The sequence below is a fragment of the Eulemur rufifrons genome, chromosome 13, assembly GCF_041146395.1.
Source record: "Eulemur rufifrons isolate Redbay chromosome 13, OSU_ERuf_1, whole genome shotgun sequence".
Lineage (NCBI taxonomy): Eukaryota > Metazoa > Chordata > Mammalia > Primates > Lemuridae > Eulemur > Eulemur rufifrons.
Window position 1 is genome coordinate 2,732,819 of NC_090995.1, and position 16,236 is coordinate 2,749,054.

General features: G+C 38.7%; 1 protein-coding gene across 1 annotated transcript in view; it reads left to right on the forward strand.

The window, feature by feature from the left end:
* EMCN (endomucin) overlaps positions 1 to 16,236 on the forward strand; it is an 81,367-nt gene that overhangs the window by 3,641 nt on the left and 61,490 nt on the right. Inside the window, exon 2 of the mRNA XM_069485452.1 lies at positions 1,123 to 1,263. Coding sequence (XP_069341553.1) covers positions 1,123 to 1,263 — 141 coding nt within the window. The remainder of the gene's footprint in view (positions 1 to 1,122; positions 1,264 to 16,236) is intronic.

The window sequence follows — 16,236 nt, forward strand, 5'->3', positions numbered from 1 at the left end:
AACTTGCTCTCACCCCTGTTGTGTGGAGTTTTTCTCAGCACGGTGCAGCAATGAAATGTGTGTTCTCCTTGTAAACAGGTGAAGGTATAAGTTTTGAATAGTGTTCTTGGTGGGGCAGAAGAATCTACACTGATCCATCGATGCTGGTGTCTACCAGGCCTCATTCCTGGAGACATATGAAAGGATCATGGGCTAGAATTAGATGCGAAGCCTGTGGCTGAGGAAAGGTATAAAGTTATCAGCACACACAGGGCTTGTATCCAGGGTTGTGGCAATGTTATCACCATTTTCAATCCATCACCACTGACAACAAAGTGACTCCGATATATAGATTATCCTGCCTGGTTGGCACTCTAGCCCTAAGGAGTCGATCTCTCCCAACCTCTCTAATGTGGCTTTCCTGCCCAGCGCCATTCCGATCTATACCCTAGAGCACAGCACCCAAGAGGTATTATAAGTATTTTTTCCTTATTCTTCATCCAAGTCCATCAACAAAAACCAGGAATGAGAAATGGACACTCATTTGTCTTTGCTTTAATTCTGTTAGGAATATCCTGAAAAACTTTTCTGATCATCCCTAAGAAGTGTTTGATTAGCAAGAGCAGAGCATGATCTATTGAGTAAGAGTTTGCACTTAAATCCAGAAGGTGGTCTTCACTAATCTGGCTTTCAGGTTGGAAAGAGAGAAGAAAAGTTGATTCCTTTTGAATTTTGCTCTAAAATGTCACCCCCGGGCAGTTACAGCCTCTTCATCTGCACCCAGTAGCTGCTTAAGGAGGCCCCTTTATAACCACTCCCAAACTCACTTTCAAAACAAAAGTTAGAAGGCTCTCCGATCCCTTCTCAAGAAGGATCTGTTTCTGTTCAAAACCCATCCTGACCTTTCTGTTAAAGAAGCACAAAATAATGTAGCAACAAAAACATAAGTGGCTGCCAAAGGAAGAGAAAAAAAAAAAAAAAAAAAAGAGTTCCTGTAAGGGACTGAAACAATAAATCTCCTCTCTGCTGAACTCCCAGAGGGAGTGTGTGTATTTCCTCCCGTTCTTTATCAGAGCCCCCAAAATAAGTAGGAATAGGCAGTGGCTGTTCACAGTCAGTGCACCTTTTCCACTTGCTAACCAGGCCTTGCGGGGCTGGGAGGGAGTCGTCCCTGCTCGACGCTGGACGGAGAAGCCACTGAGACCATCCAGGGCACCATGGAGCTGCTGCGAGTCACCGTTCTTCTCCTCCTGTCCAGTCTTTGCAACAGTGAACAAAAACCAGGTACCATTTTCTCTCATTCTTCTGGTGGTCCGGTTTAAAATCACTAGTAGGGAGCTCTTAGCCTCAGTTTACTTTCAGGGATGTTGCCCTGAAACTTCGATGCAGCGATTCCTTGGCTGAGTTGCACGTTTGGATGTTGACTCGGGAGCGTGGAGAAGGCTCCAGGGAGAGCTGTTTGCTTCCACCAAAGGGACACGTCCGGGAGTGCAGCAGCCTTGAAGCGAGCCTGATGGGATTACAAAAGCACTGGGAATATACAATGCGTTTTTTAGGGAACAAAAAGCTGGGGATAGAATGCTGGTTAAAAATGCACTCTTTCAAAAATGCATTCTTTCCAGATGTAAGCCCAGAAAAGCTAAGATTGTCATGAATAGGAGGAAGGAGGTAATTGGAAATACTGTATTGCAGATGCTAGCCTGTATTTGCCCCAACTTTCAGCTCTGATACACGGACGAGAGGTTGAGTAAAACTGCCATTAGGGAAGTGAATCTTTATGTCTTGAAGGGGTGGGGTGCATAGAGGGAGAATAATTTGATTAAAGTTTATAGACTCTTGCTGTAGAAATATGCACTTATCTAAACATATACATACAACATTTTACATAACATTTCAGGAATTCAAAACCCTACCCCCTGACAGCAGGTTAAGAAACTCAGATAAAGTATACGTATGTAGCTACATGAGCCCTATGTTAATAACCAGTTTTGAGAAATGATTTACATTTGACTTTTAATCCTTCCTGAGTGATTCAAAATAAGCAATTAAACTTGCTCAATATTTATTACGCTTCTACCCTGTACTGGCAGTGCAAAGAATATAAAAATGAGTAAGATGTTGTCCTTGCCCAGAATGGTAAATGTACTGTTGGGAGAAATAAGCATGTGATTCTGATACAAGACAGACTTAATAGGTGTGGAGCTGAAGTACAAACTGTCATAAAAGAACACATTTGGGAAAGATTGATTCTGCTGAGGGACTTTAAGGGAAAAAAAAAATCCACTCCGTTCCAATTTTCTTTTGCTCATTCTCTTTTCGAAAGTTTGCTGCCTACAAATTTCTGATCGACAGTGATGATGTGGGAAAAAAATAAGTCCACCCCTTCTTAAACAACATTTTATCAGCAATTTCTCGAAATTTCTATGTACACTTAAGACAGATTCCAAGATACTTCAGTATCACATACACTTGATTACCATGCACCTTTGGGTTTTCTGGGGTTAAGTTGCAGCAGGTATCAAAGATCAAAATTGTAACTTAGAAGCGTTATTCGAATCTGGTTTTTTAAAAATGAACAGTATTTATGAGGTGCCACAGAAATCGATGCACTAGCTTGTGAGTAACTCTTCAGTATGCGTGGGGACGGTGGACAGCAATCCCAACACCTCAGAAATCACTGCTCACAAATACACGTCGGGTTCGTATAAAGTCTGCAAGTCTGGGTTGGGGTTCTTGCTGCTTCTAGTCTGCAAGCATCAGTGAGTATGCTACGTCGCTGGCACTGTTAAACTCTGAACCGATTACATGTCCTTTTGAAAGGAAGGTGGAATAGGGTCCGTAGAAGTAGCCTGCAAAACCTGGTCAGAGTGAAGACAGGAAGGTGTAGGACAACCCAGAGAGGGCCGTGCAGGTTTCTCCGCAGTGGTCATTGTGGGAAAAGACCAATCCCCTTTAGCTCACGGGTAATAAGCTCAACTTGTTTAGTGTCATCTTTCTAATGAACTGTAGGATAATTTCCCATCTGAGCAGGGACAATGGTTACATAATGACTATCTCCTTGAACCTCTGACCAAAACCTAACTAGGTTTGAGGCCAGTATCTTAAAAAACAAAACCAAACCAAAACGAACAAACAACAGAAACCAAAAATCTACTCCCTTTATCTTAGAAAAGGGAGCTATACGTCAGGAGCATAGGTTGACCGTCTGAGTAGGCGTGGAAGGAGCGAGGTCAGATTTTCCCATCTCCGCGTATGATTTCTGTTGCACCTGGCTCTGCCTGTTTTGTTTTCCTTCGCAGATTGGGCACAGGAAACGAAGCATTTCCTAAGCTGATTTAGGAAGTTCTTTCCTTAACCCTCTGTACCAGAAACACATTGATTTCAGAGCTTTACGTGTTCCCCCAACGCAGAATGATCGGCATATTTCAGCAATAGAGTTGTTTGCGGAGGGTGTGGAGGGAGGAATTTCATCTGCCTTAAACGCACAAGCTGTCAAACACATACAGGCTTTTTTTTGCATAGTAATTTATTTCTAAATAATAATCTTTTAGAGAAATTGACTGCTTTTCACTCTTTCTTGATGTTTTTGTCAGTCTCAGGTTTAAATAAATACAATATAGTCTTTTGTGCTCTTTGTGAAAATCAAGGGAATCTCTCTCCATGTCAGTGAGTGACTCTTTATTACTTGGTGGGTGGTATAATATTTTACAATCTTCAATTTGGAAAGCTGTTCTATTGAAATATGTATGGGAGTTTCCTGAAAGGGAGCTGTCATTCTTTCCTAAGGTTTTCTAAATTGGGTTTGAAACTGAACAGAACCCTACGGTGGCTTTTAAGTCTTGATCAATGGATGAGCTTTTGAGCTTTTGACTGTCAGAACTGAGAAAAGTGGAATAAGAGGGATTCCAAGAAGAAGGAGGCCCTGGGAATAATATGTACTTACTCTTCAAGGGCCATTTGCTTTTGGAACTTTACATTAATTTGGAAAAGATTAAATGTTTTAGGCATTTGTAGGCTGGAACAAACACCACTTTCTTTATTGGCGTCTGAAGAAAGATTTAAATGCTTGGAGAAATTCATGTTAATGATTGAACATTCAATTCCATGAAGAAAAAAAATTGAACACACTATCAGCAGACACCATGCTAAATGCTGTTAAGTTTCCATAGATCAGTAAAACTCAGCCCTCACCCTAGAAGTGGGAAGGAAGGAAAATGAGCCAAGTAATTATAAGTTTGATTATATTGTTGGCCTTAAGAGGTCAATAAAGAACAACATGGAAAATTCACAACTAGCTTGGTTTGGGGTGTACAGACATCAGAAAAAAAGGTCTCATAGAAAAGTGGAAATTATGACAAGCTTTGCAAATTGAAAATCAGAAGGTTCCAGATGGCTGAAATTTCTTGACTAGGAACATTGAAACATCAGTATCTTCTAGTCTAGGAGTGTAAAGGGGCCGCTGGTTGGGCATAGTTAAGTACTGAGAAATAAGGCTACAGATACAGCCTCAGAAGGTATCGAATGCCAGGATGAGAAATATTGACTCCTATACTTAATTAGTTTGAGTCTATCAGTGTGTTTGAGTATGGGAATTATATGATTGGGGCTATAAATTGGGAAGATTAATCTGTCAGCAGAATATAGATTAGACTATATAAGCCTAAAGAAGATTAGTCGGGAGAGAGAAAAGTTAAAGAAACTAGTTCAAATGTCATTTCAAGTCTGAGAGCCTGTCAATAAAATGAAAAAAATAAATAAAAGAGTCTGGAAGAGCTTTAAGGAAGTAGAAAGTGTGTGATTTGACGTATATTGACTGGCAGTGTGGGAGAAGGTAACTGAAATGAGACAGGGTTATCTGAATACTAGAAGTGGGGAAATGTCTTCTGGACAGAGGTAAGGAAAGCCAGGAGGAGATGCTTTAGGGAGAAAAATGATGTTTGATTTTGCACATGGTGATGAAATCCTGATGAGATATTCAAGTAGAGATGGTCACTGGTAAATTAAAATGGTCTGGTGGGTGGTTAGAACAGAGCTGGAGCCAGAGGAGATGGTAAGGGGTGAGAGTCCTTTAGTCCTGAGTTCAGACATTGCTTAGTCCTGCCCACTGTAACACTAATAACATAGAGAAGCAATTTATTAATATTTCTCCTCTGGATGTCCACTCTTCTAACTCTCTTACGACACTTCTTTTCCAATTCTACCATGGTGATTCGCAGGAAGGTCTTATCTCCTCTACCAGACTACAAGCACCTTGAAACCAGGGGCCATGTTTATTACAGTTTGTTTGCCCAGCAACCGTTCTAAACACATAACAAGGGTGTAGGTGTCTGAATGGATGCATAAATTAATTAAATAGTTTCCTTCTTATTAATTTCATCTTTAATTTCTATGACAATCACTTATAGGTTTACTACTGCGTCCTTAGGAAAAGGTTATGAACAGGTATGAATTACAGAACCTAACATAGAAAAAAGTGGATTATTTTGATTGCAGCCTATGAAAGTGAGCATCAAATATAAAGGAAAAGGTTTTTTCTGAATAGTCAGGCAGCTCTCAAATGAGAGCAGGAGAAAAGACGATGAAATAGACAGACAACCTAGTGTCAGGTAACAGTAATTTCCAACAAATCTAGAAGGAAAAAGTGCTGTGACTATAACCATCAGGGAGAAGAATACCTAAATAGAACTGACTCCTTCTGTGGTGTCAAATACTTAATGTAATGCCTTCTTAGAAATATCCACACTTATTCTCAACCAACTTCTCAAAAATACAAAATGCCTTTTTTAAAAGCAAAGTTTACAAAAAAAGAAGCTAAGAGAAAGTTAAATAAATACCACGCATTATGACTTTATGTGCCATTTTAGGTACATGAGTTGCTTCACAGCAGATCATTTTACTTAGTATTTCTATTTAGCTTAATCTCCAGCTATATCTCTTACCTGAAATGGGTGACGTGTCATAGAAAGAGCAAACCAAGATGGGATGAATCCAGAGAGAAAAGCAATTAATCCCCAAACCAATTTATTTAGCATTCTTCCTTCACTGCTCATTTTTAATGACCCCTATCTAGAAGAAGTGATTATTCTAGAATTCCTATTTTCAGGAAATTCATTTCATTCAAATTCATTCAAATTATCTGGTAATTTTATTTTGCAGATTGTAATTAATCATAAAATTGAGAAAAAAAGATAAACATTGGAGGGTTTCAGAAAGCATTTTTTTAATTTCAGAATATTATGGGGGTAGAAACATTTTGATTACATAAATTGCTTTTGTACCATGCCCATCCTCCAGATACTGTGCATTGTGCACCTGTTAGGTGTGATTTTACCCATCCCCTTCCCCCCCTTCCCACCTGCTTGATTTCCAATGAATGTCATTTCCATATGTGCACATAGGTGTTCATTGATTAGTTCCAATTTAATGGTGAGTACATGTGGTGTTTGTTTTTCCATTCTTGTGATACTTCACTTAGAAGAATGGTCTCCAGCTCCATCCAGGTTAATACAAGAGGTATTAGTTCACCATTGTTTTTTTATGGCTGAGTAGTACTCCATGGTATACATATACCACATTTCATTAACCTACTCATGCATGGATTGATGGGCACTTGGGTTGTTTCCACATCTTTGCAATTGTGAATTGTGCTGCTATAAACATTCGAGTGCGGGTGTCTTTTTTATAGAATGTCTTTTGTTCCTTTGGGTAAATACCCAGTAGATGCATTGCTGAATCAAATGGTAGTTTTTCTTTTAGTTCTTTGAGGAATCTCCATACTACTTTATGTAGAGATTGTACTAGTTTGCAGTCCCATCAGCAGTGTATAAATGTTCCTATCTCTCCACATCCACACCAACATTTGTTGTTTTGGAATATAAGCCATTCTCACTGGAGTTAAGTGATATCTCATTGTGGTTTCGATTTGCATTTCCCTGATGATTAGAGATGTTGAGCATTTTTTCATGTATATTTGCCATTAGTCTATCATCTTTTGAAAAGCTTCTGTTCATATCTTTTACCCACTTTTTAATGGGTTGTTTGATTTTTTTCTTACTGATTTGCTTTTAATGTTCTAGACAATTACCAATCCTTTCTTTTACATTGGTGATGTTACATTTCAAGGTTCAGGTAAAAACATTTTAACTTGTGAATAATTATTTAATCCAAGTTACTTATGTTCTTTTTTTCTTAGTAATCACTTTCCAACTTCTTTATCTTTAAGAACAATTTGAAACGTGCATTTCTAAACATTGCATGTAAAAGCAGGGATTTACTCTAAGGGACATTCAACTCCTGGGTAGTGTCTTGCTGCTGCTACTGAGTTCCTATGGGTGATTAAAGTTCTATCAGGTTAGACCAGTACTACTTGCTGGTGTTAGAAGAAGCTCTTTAGCAGGCAAGATCCTCTTTGTACTGTTGCACACAACGGCAGCATCAGCATGGGAAACATTCACAGTGCCAATGACGTCTAGAAAGGCCACTATAGGGTTCCCAAATTTTGGGCAGCCATAAGGTAAATAGTTTTCTAAACTTAATAGAGGTTTCACATCTTGTAGAACAATATCTCTGTAGAGATCATCATAACCAGTCTCTAAGTAGAAGCAGTTACCATGTGAGTATTATATACCCTTTGTGGGTTTCCCTACATCTTCTCTGGTTGTGTTTTCTCCTGTCATAGCTGTGGCAACCAGCTACACATAGGTGTAACCTCGTAGCACCTTGCCTCCCATTAATGCATGTATCCTGCTTTTTGTCTGGTGCTATTCTGACGTTACGGTGTGTTTCAGAACCTGCCGGATGTCTGAGCTAGAAGTGTGGGGAGCATTAGCATTCTATGAGACAGCTATTGACCAACGGGGAAATGGAGCCCGTGAATACATAAATATTTTCCTGCTCCATTCCTGCTCCACTTTTGCTGTTTTAGTCCTGCACTCCCCTCCCTGAGACCAATTTCCTTCATAAACTGTCCGCACACAAGCCCTTATCTCAGGCTCTGCTTTCCAGGAAAATCCAGGATTTATTATTTTTCTTGATTGGAACATTTTTGGTTTGGATGATAGTATATACCTAGGTATAGATTAATTTCAGTTTCTCTGACACCTTAATTAATATTTACTACCTTCATTCCTCTTCGCTGCAAACAAATGAAAAAGCTTTGATCAATCTTTTATTGAATCATCTTAACAATATTCTAAACAGGTCCTGCTCTAAGGCAATTATTTGCCTGTTTGCATAGACTCAGTGATGAATGATGCCGTAAGCTTAGTAGTCAAAAATGTCGATGTCATTGATTTCATTCACAGTGTACTGCTCATCTGCAATGTGGACTGCTTTTTAATCTTCGGAATCAGTCATTTTCTGGCTGAAACCTGTGTTGTTTGTGTCAAAGATCAGAGAATGGAGATCACAATTGGGGATGGGCTCATTTAACCCAAAGACGTATGGTAACAACATTTGCTCACATCGACCATGTATTGTGCCAGGCTCTTTACACACGTGACTTCCATCACAATGGTTCAGACCAGCTTTATCATTCCCCTCTTACTGAGGAGGTAACAAAAGCTTGGAAGTGGTATAAAGTTATACCAGCATGGTGTGTGGCTTAAAATCAAACCAAGGGCTGTTGCTCTCCAAAACCTTCCCCTACAGCTTGGTGCCACTCCATGTGGTGACACTTCAGTAAGCTGAGCATTCTAAAAAGAATAAGGACAAGGATTTGCCACTGGAGTGATTTGGAGGCCACTGCTGCCTCTCACAGCACCTTCAGCCCTCTGAAGGTGGGACAACGAAGACCATGATGATTTATTTTTATTTTCTTAAATTTTGGAATATTATGGGAGTACAAATGCTTTGGTTACATATATTGCTTTTGCACCACCCAAGTCAGAGCTATGAGAGCACTGTACCCATTAGGTGTGAATTTACCCATCCCAATCTTCCCAGTGCCCTAGGAACGTTACTTCCATATGTGCATGTAAGTGTTGATCAATTACTACCAATTTAATGGTGAGTACATGTGGTGCTTGTAGCAATAATGGTTTCTTAATACCCTGGATTCAATTAATTCTCAGGAGATGGGTTGAAAGGAGTGGTAGGCATTTGCCTACCTAACCATTGTCATGTTGGTTGAAAAAAGCACATACTTGGCTCTAAATATCAGTGAAGCTGAGATGGGCTTGGAGGAGAAGAAAGAAAGAAGCAAAGAGGAAATAGCGTCAGTGAATTAATCACTTAGTGTCACATTTATAATTCTTCCAGAGACAGATTGTCTGGGTTGAAATTCCAGCTCTGCCACTTCTGAGCTGTATGAACTTGGGCAACTTACTCAACTTTCAGCTTCTTCAGCTGCAAAATGGAGATGAGTCTAGTCCCTATCTTGTAGGGATATTGGAAAGATCACGTGATGGAATATGCACAAAACACTTAACATAGTGTCCAGCGTGTGGTAAATGTTACATGAGTTTTGCTGAGATTGGGAGTTTAGAGTCCTATATTTTATTATGTTCCATACCTTAGGTAAAATATTTTATTTCCAAGTTAATTTCAACCCCAAATCAGCAAACATTTAAACAATTATAATGTTGTTTCTCACAAAATGAAATAATGGAATTGATCTACAATACTGGAAAGATGATTGCCAGGTAATATTTTTAATCACAAATATGCAGGCACCATTTGATACAGTCCATGCAAATTTGTGTCATCTGTTGGATGCCTTTCAGATTAGTAACTTATTTAAGTTATTCTGTGAACTTACCGTTCAAATTAAGAACTAAAATTTTGTCTGTTTTAATGGGAATTCTAACTTTTTAGTCTGAGAATTGTCAACATTCTCAAATATCATTACCTGTCATAAAGTATTGAGTGCTGCTTAATCTGAGAGGTTGGACATGTCTGTGTCGGCCTTAAGGTGACAATAAGTTTGGGTCTAGCTCCTTAATCTGCTCAAATTGGCCAAGACACTAAATCTTTTTTAGCCTCCGTTTCTGTATTTAAAAAATGAAAAGAAAGATGTATGTTAACATAGTATAGATATTATGTAACAATGAGAAATCCTATTTTAGACACTAAGTCATAAATGACTATTAAAATATTAGCTAGGATTGTGAAAATTAACATTAACTCACAGAATCAACAGATATTAGTACATAGGAAGGCGTAAGTTTCAGAATTCTCCCTCACTGGCTGGGCCTTCCACTGCTGTTCTACCATCTCCATTTTAGCCATGAAACCGTCACAGATTTTGGACGGTGGCTCACATCCAAGTAGCCATGTGTGGAAATAATGGCTCAGTTATAAAAATCACACACACAAAACACGGAAAACCATTTGTATCGCACATTGAATTTATTTTTAACTCAAGTGGGAAAAGAAATGCTTTCTTGTGGTATGAACTGTAAAATCGCCCTCCTGGGGTGTTGGGCAAGTGTGAGAACGTAAGTGCTGAGCTCTCGGGCACTGTCCCCAGGGTCCAGAGGACAGTCCTGCCGCCCTCCGAGCAAAGCCACCGCGAGAACTCGCGTGCTCAACCGGGAGACTTCCCCAATATCCTTCTCCCTACAAACTCAGTTGTTAAAAGTGACACTCCCCTTTCTAAATGCACAGAATTAACTAAAGATTTATTAACAATAATTGTAATGCATTTTTGGAATTAGAATAATTAAATCATGTGAATTATTGAGCTTTTTTATTATTTTTCTTTTCTTTTCATTTTCTGACAGCCTCCTTTGTTAGGTACAAGTTTCATACCAATTTAGTTGAAAACCCTATAGGTTTACAAAGTAGAAGAAAGAATCATTTAAGCACCTGTTATTAGGGGCTGTGACCACCTAACTGTATATACGTCTCTTGGAAGCAAAGACAACGTCTAACTGATCTTGTGTTTTTCCCCAGGATCTATATCTTTGGGCACATAGTTGATATTTCGTAACTAGTTTTCTAAATGTAGAGAACTGCATTTTGTCAAAAGTCAGCAGAGTTGAAAATACCTAAGGCACTTCTAAATTTGTTTTCAGTTACTTGCGGGTAATACTGTTTTTCCTTGGCCTGTGTAGTGAGGAAGCTGTGTCATTTTGGGAGACTCTCTTGGTTGGCTGAACTTACTTGATTTGCTTTATAAACTTGACCTGTCATTTCACTGTTGTCTAAATAACAGAAAATGCTTTCCTTTGAACTATAACCACTGCTGACCCTACCAGAATGATGTAATTATCTGAATGCAAATGTGGAATCATTCCTATATCTTGCTCACAAGGAAAGCTTAATGTCCTATAATTCATCAGGTAATTCAGAACCACTGAAATCACATCAGTCCCACCCCTAGCACGATAGACTGTAAAATTACGGAAATTCGATTATAAAGACACATTGAGTACAAAGTTGCCTCTGTAACTCTGCAGTCCTAGTTCACTATGTTGAGTTATCAACTTTATTCTAATCCTGTGCAGAAGCAAAGGCGTCAGATAATTCAGTCCTTCCCAAGTTTTTGACATTTCACAGATGGTTAAATAATCAAAATGCCCTTTGTGCAACTGATATGACATTAATTTGTCCCTTGTCAAATAAAGATAAAAAATTCCCACAATACCTATACTGTTTTTCAGACCAGTACATAAAAGAAGTACACTTTAGTTTAAAAAAAGAAGAATATACTTGGCAACATAGCACCTCTCTTATATTTTTCTCAGTGACCTCTGTCTGGGGTCACAAGCCAGCACTGCAGGGGAGGAGGGTGCAGTGACGTCTGAGCCAGGAGCACGTGGTGGTCTTAGTTACCAGGGGCCACCCGCTTGCTGTGTGCCTAAGGCGAGCAAAGTTTTTAACCTCTCAACGCTTCAATTTCCCCATCTATAAAATGAGTGTGGTTTGACTAAATGACACGGAAGTTTTCTTCCAGATCTGAATTCTACGATCTCGGTGTAATAGTTACTATATTTTGCCTGACATTATCTTGCCTCATTTTCGTCCTACTATCCCTAGGTGTGCTCATTCTGGAGCAAGATGCTACATTCTAGACCCTAATGTTTATTTCCTTTAGAGATTTTCAGATAGAGATATTGGAAACTGTCTGCTTCTCATGCAAAAGGACAGTTCTCTGCCATGAGAGACATCTCTCATATTAATGGTGCACATCAACAAAAATACATGTTTTCCATTTTTCCACGTGGTCTCATTTGTATGGGAATTGGAGATATTTGTTGGGGGTGGGATTAGTAAAAAAGACTTGGCAGAGAGAAGGGAGAAAAATTCATTAACATCCGAAAAGATCTAGAGTACAAATGTGGCTATAAGAGATTGAGCAGGTGACAGAGGCTGGGAGAAGGAGAGAACCTGTCGCAGAGGGCTGGGGCAGGAAGACGGGAGACCACTGGACCCTCTAAGGATGGGGGAAGAGCTTACCCCCAAGGCCCGCTGGCCGCTCTTACGAGGCCAATTCCTGGTAAAGTTCTCTCTTCTTGCCATTAAAGCTCTTGCCAGTTCTTTTTCCCACAAGAGAAGCAGAGGTATTTACCTTTCGAGGAAAGTGTTGGAGTCTAGTACTTTCAGGGAAAATTTTGGTGTCAGTTCAGTTCATCTAAATTTTTAAAAATTGTTTGCTTATACTAATTTAGGGTACATTTGGCCAAGGAAAGATTTGGCTAAGACAAATGTTAGTTGAAGTACTGAAATCTCCCTAGGCACATAGGCTTGAATTCCAGCTTTGTTTGACCATCTCCTCACGAAGAAGCATCCCTTGCTCGTTACAAGGGCACACTGACTGCTTCCAATTCTACTATTAATTTCCCTCCTGTTTTCATTAGCACTGAGAGATCCTGGCCCCTCACCCTGTGAGCTACTCAAGAAAATCAGCCACCTTTAATAATAGTTTGATTAGGGAAACAGCCACAGTGTTCCCTTCCAAGTTTCAAGTGGAGTCAGGAAGTGTTTGATCATGCAAACCCAAACGTTTCTGGTTCCTGGCCACCTGTTAAGAGTCAGAGGAGTTGGAGGAGGCCTGGAGGATTCGGTGACTAGCATTTGTGAGCATGGAAAGAAATGGAGAAGGTGTGATGTTCTGAATCTGGGCTAGATGTGCAGGAAAACTTCCAGTATTCGGAAATGACAGACTGAAGTTTGTTAACCGTTTCATACCCTGGCGATACGAATAAATTGGGATAAGGTACAGGATGAATTTAATAGCCTCTCTCCCAGAATTTACAAACTAGCGACCGTTGACATATGGCCTGCAGCTGTGTGTGTTGTTGGACCACACCAAACATGTAACACACCGGGTGTGTGTTTTAGGGCATGGGCAAATATTTAAAAATAAACGAATTCACAAAACAATAACAACCGTGAAAGAAAATCTTATTTGCAGTTTTTCTGGCAACTTTGGACCTCGTGTTCTCTCATGGTATCATTCAGTTAGACCTGAGTAATAAGTGTCCCTTTAAATTGAGAAATGCTCTTTTTCCTACAAACATATATGCACTTATACCATGCCTGATGCACTCATTTACCTCTACCCGGCCTATGAGCATCTGGGTTCATCCTTTCATCTGTTTCACAGCAGCTGTAGGGTTTGCTCTAAGCCTTGTGCATGCAATTTGCAAAGCTGTCACCTCCTTTGTGGTGGCTCAATGGAAACTGGAAAAAAAAAAAAAAAAAAAACAGGGTCCTGGGGCCATTTCCTGCAGTTGACTAAGCTTGACAGCTCAATCTCAGAATTTTAAAGACCCACTCCAGTCACCAAATTTTTCCATTTTCCATAAAGAAGAATGCTTTTATTAAAATATGACTATAAATAATTAACTTAGCACTGATTACTATTCTCATTTCCTAGTCTTAAGAAAGCATAAAAGTTAGAAAATGATTTAAAGAACATAGAAACCACAAGTCATAAAATGTGATTAAAATTTTATTTTATTTTTGTTTCCCACTATCTCTTGCATATTGATTTGAAGAATATAAGCTTTTCATCCTTGATGAAACTATTGGAGGCCCATGATTTTGTTTGCTCACCCTTAAGAAATAGACAGTTCTCTGGACAATTAAAGTCTTATCAATTCAAAATTAGAATATACAAGCCAAAATCATAATTAAAACTTCTCTCCCATAGGTCATGCCAGTGTAGGGTAGGATTCTACGAAGTGGCTTCTCTATAGGTTCTCGTGTTTTTCGGCTTCCCTGTTTTCTCTTGAGCTCCTTTTTTCTGACCCTCCATGCTAGGAGCAGAGTAAGGGAGGGGAAAGAGGTTGAATGAAAGATGTTAGCTGACCTGGCACCAGAAGCTGTGCCCACAGCTTGGCAGATGGGTGGATCCAACTGCCGAATGGTATATTTTCATGGGTTCCTCAAAGGTGTGTTTTGGGCCTCTCTCCCCTGCAGTTCCTTGGCTCATGAGGATAGATCCCTATTCCTGAGTTCGCTGTTACTCCTCCCAAAGCACCGGTCATCCTTTGTGAACTCAGAGCTTCTTGATGTCCCGTCTCCAGGCAGCCCTAAGCACTAGAACTCAGGATAGCCCTATGCCCACTCTCTCTCATTCTCTGCCGCCTTCACTCGGTCCGCAGGAAACAGTCACATGTCTCTTTCCCTAACAATCTCTGGCAGGGCAAGCCTATTCTCAGCATAGTGACAACTCTCCTGGTCCTATAACAGAGCAGCGAGGCAGCAGTGTTCCACTGTCTGGATTTCCCAGGTGTGGGTCAGACCCTAGGCCACTGTGCCTTCCAACTGTGTGGGTCACATGTTAGAGCAGGTTTGAATTGAGGGGGAAGGTGAGCCTTTCTCCTTGGGGATGGAGGAAGTGGAAATGGGACTCAAAAGACCATATTCTGCAAAGACGACCTCTTCTCAAATAATCTTTCTCTCTCCCTCCAATCCCCAACACACATACTGTGAATCATTTTATGTTAAGGAGTTGGCAAAGGGTCTCAAGGGTCCACAGAAATATATTTTAGATATTTTGCTTGAAAATCTGCATACGGTTATTTGTCCCATCTTTTTGTAATTTAGCACATCTAGATGCCTGGTTAAACCTTTGGTGTCCAGATATTTAGCAGAGTGTGCTCTGCTAAATATCTTCCACCAACCCTTCCTTTGAATACAACTAAAGATATGAATGTATATTTTCTCTGATTTTAATGTAATTATGTATGCTATAATGTAATTATGCTATAATGAATATTATAATTAGAACAATAAAATCTCTGTATGTTTAGAAATTAAGACATTCACCATTACAATAACCATTTATATATCTGTATATGTATATCTATATATATATCTCATATAACATCATGTTGTATACCTTAAATGTACACAATAAAATTTATTTTTTTAAAAAGAAAATAAGATATTAATTTATAAATAACCTATAGGTTATACATAAAATAACTATGAAATTAGAAAATATGTGGAATACAAAGATAAATAAAACATTTTGTTAAAAAATGTGTATGATGCAATTAAACCAGTGATTAGAAGGAAATTTCTAGTCTTAAATGTCCACATTAGAAAGGAAGAAATAAAAGAGGACCAAAATAAATCCAAATAAAGTAAACTAAAGAAAATAATGAAAGTAAGAGCAAAAGTGGATTAAATGGAAAAGAAATATGTAATACAAAGAATATCAATACGTAATAATATTGCTAAGTCTCTGCCAATACTAATCAAGAGAAAGTAAAGAAGAAACAAATAAATAGGAATGAAAAAGGAAATATTACTAGAGATTCTGTTAAAATTTAAGTTCAGTGAGTGGATATCATGAAAACCATTATGCCAATACTTATGACAATGTATATAAAAGAATGAATTTCTAGAAAATATAGCCTATCAAAACTGACTCAAGCAGAAATATGAAACTTTGCTAGGCCTTTAACCATTAAAGAAATAGACTAAGCAATTGATAATCTTCCCACAAAGAAAATTCCCAGCCCAGTTGGTGTTACCAGAAAACTACACAAATCATTCAAATAATAAATAAATCTAGTTTTACATAAGCTCTTTCAGAAAATAAAAATAGAGATTTTACTTTCCAACCTATGTTATATAGTTAGCATATTGTTGAAACTAAAACTTGATAAGAATATTAAAAAAAGAAAGGAATACTGTAGGACAATTTCATTATGAAGAAAAGATTTTTAAAAATCCAGCAAAATATTTAAAAAAGGTACTTCATTGTATCCAATTAGGATTTATATTAGCAAAGTGAAGTTGTTTTAACACTAAAAAAATCAATCAACATAATTCACTACACAGCTAGAATAAGGAGAA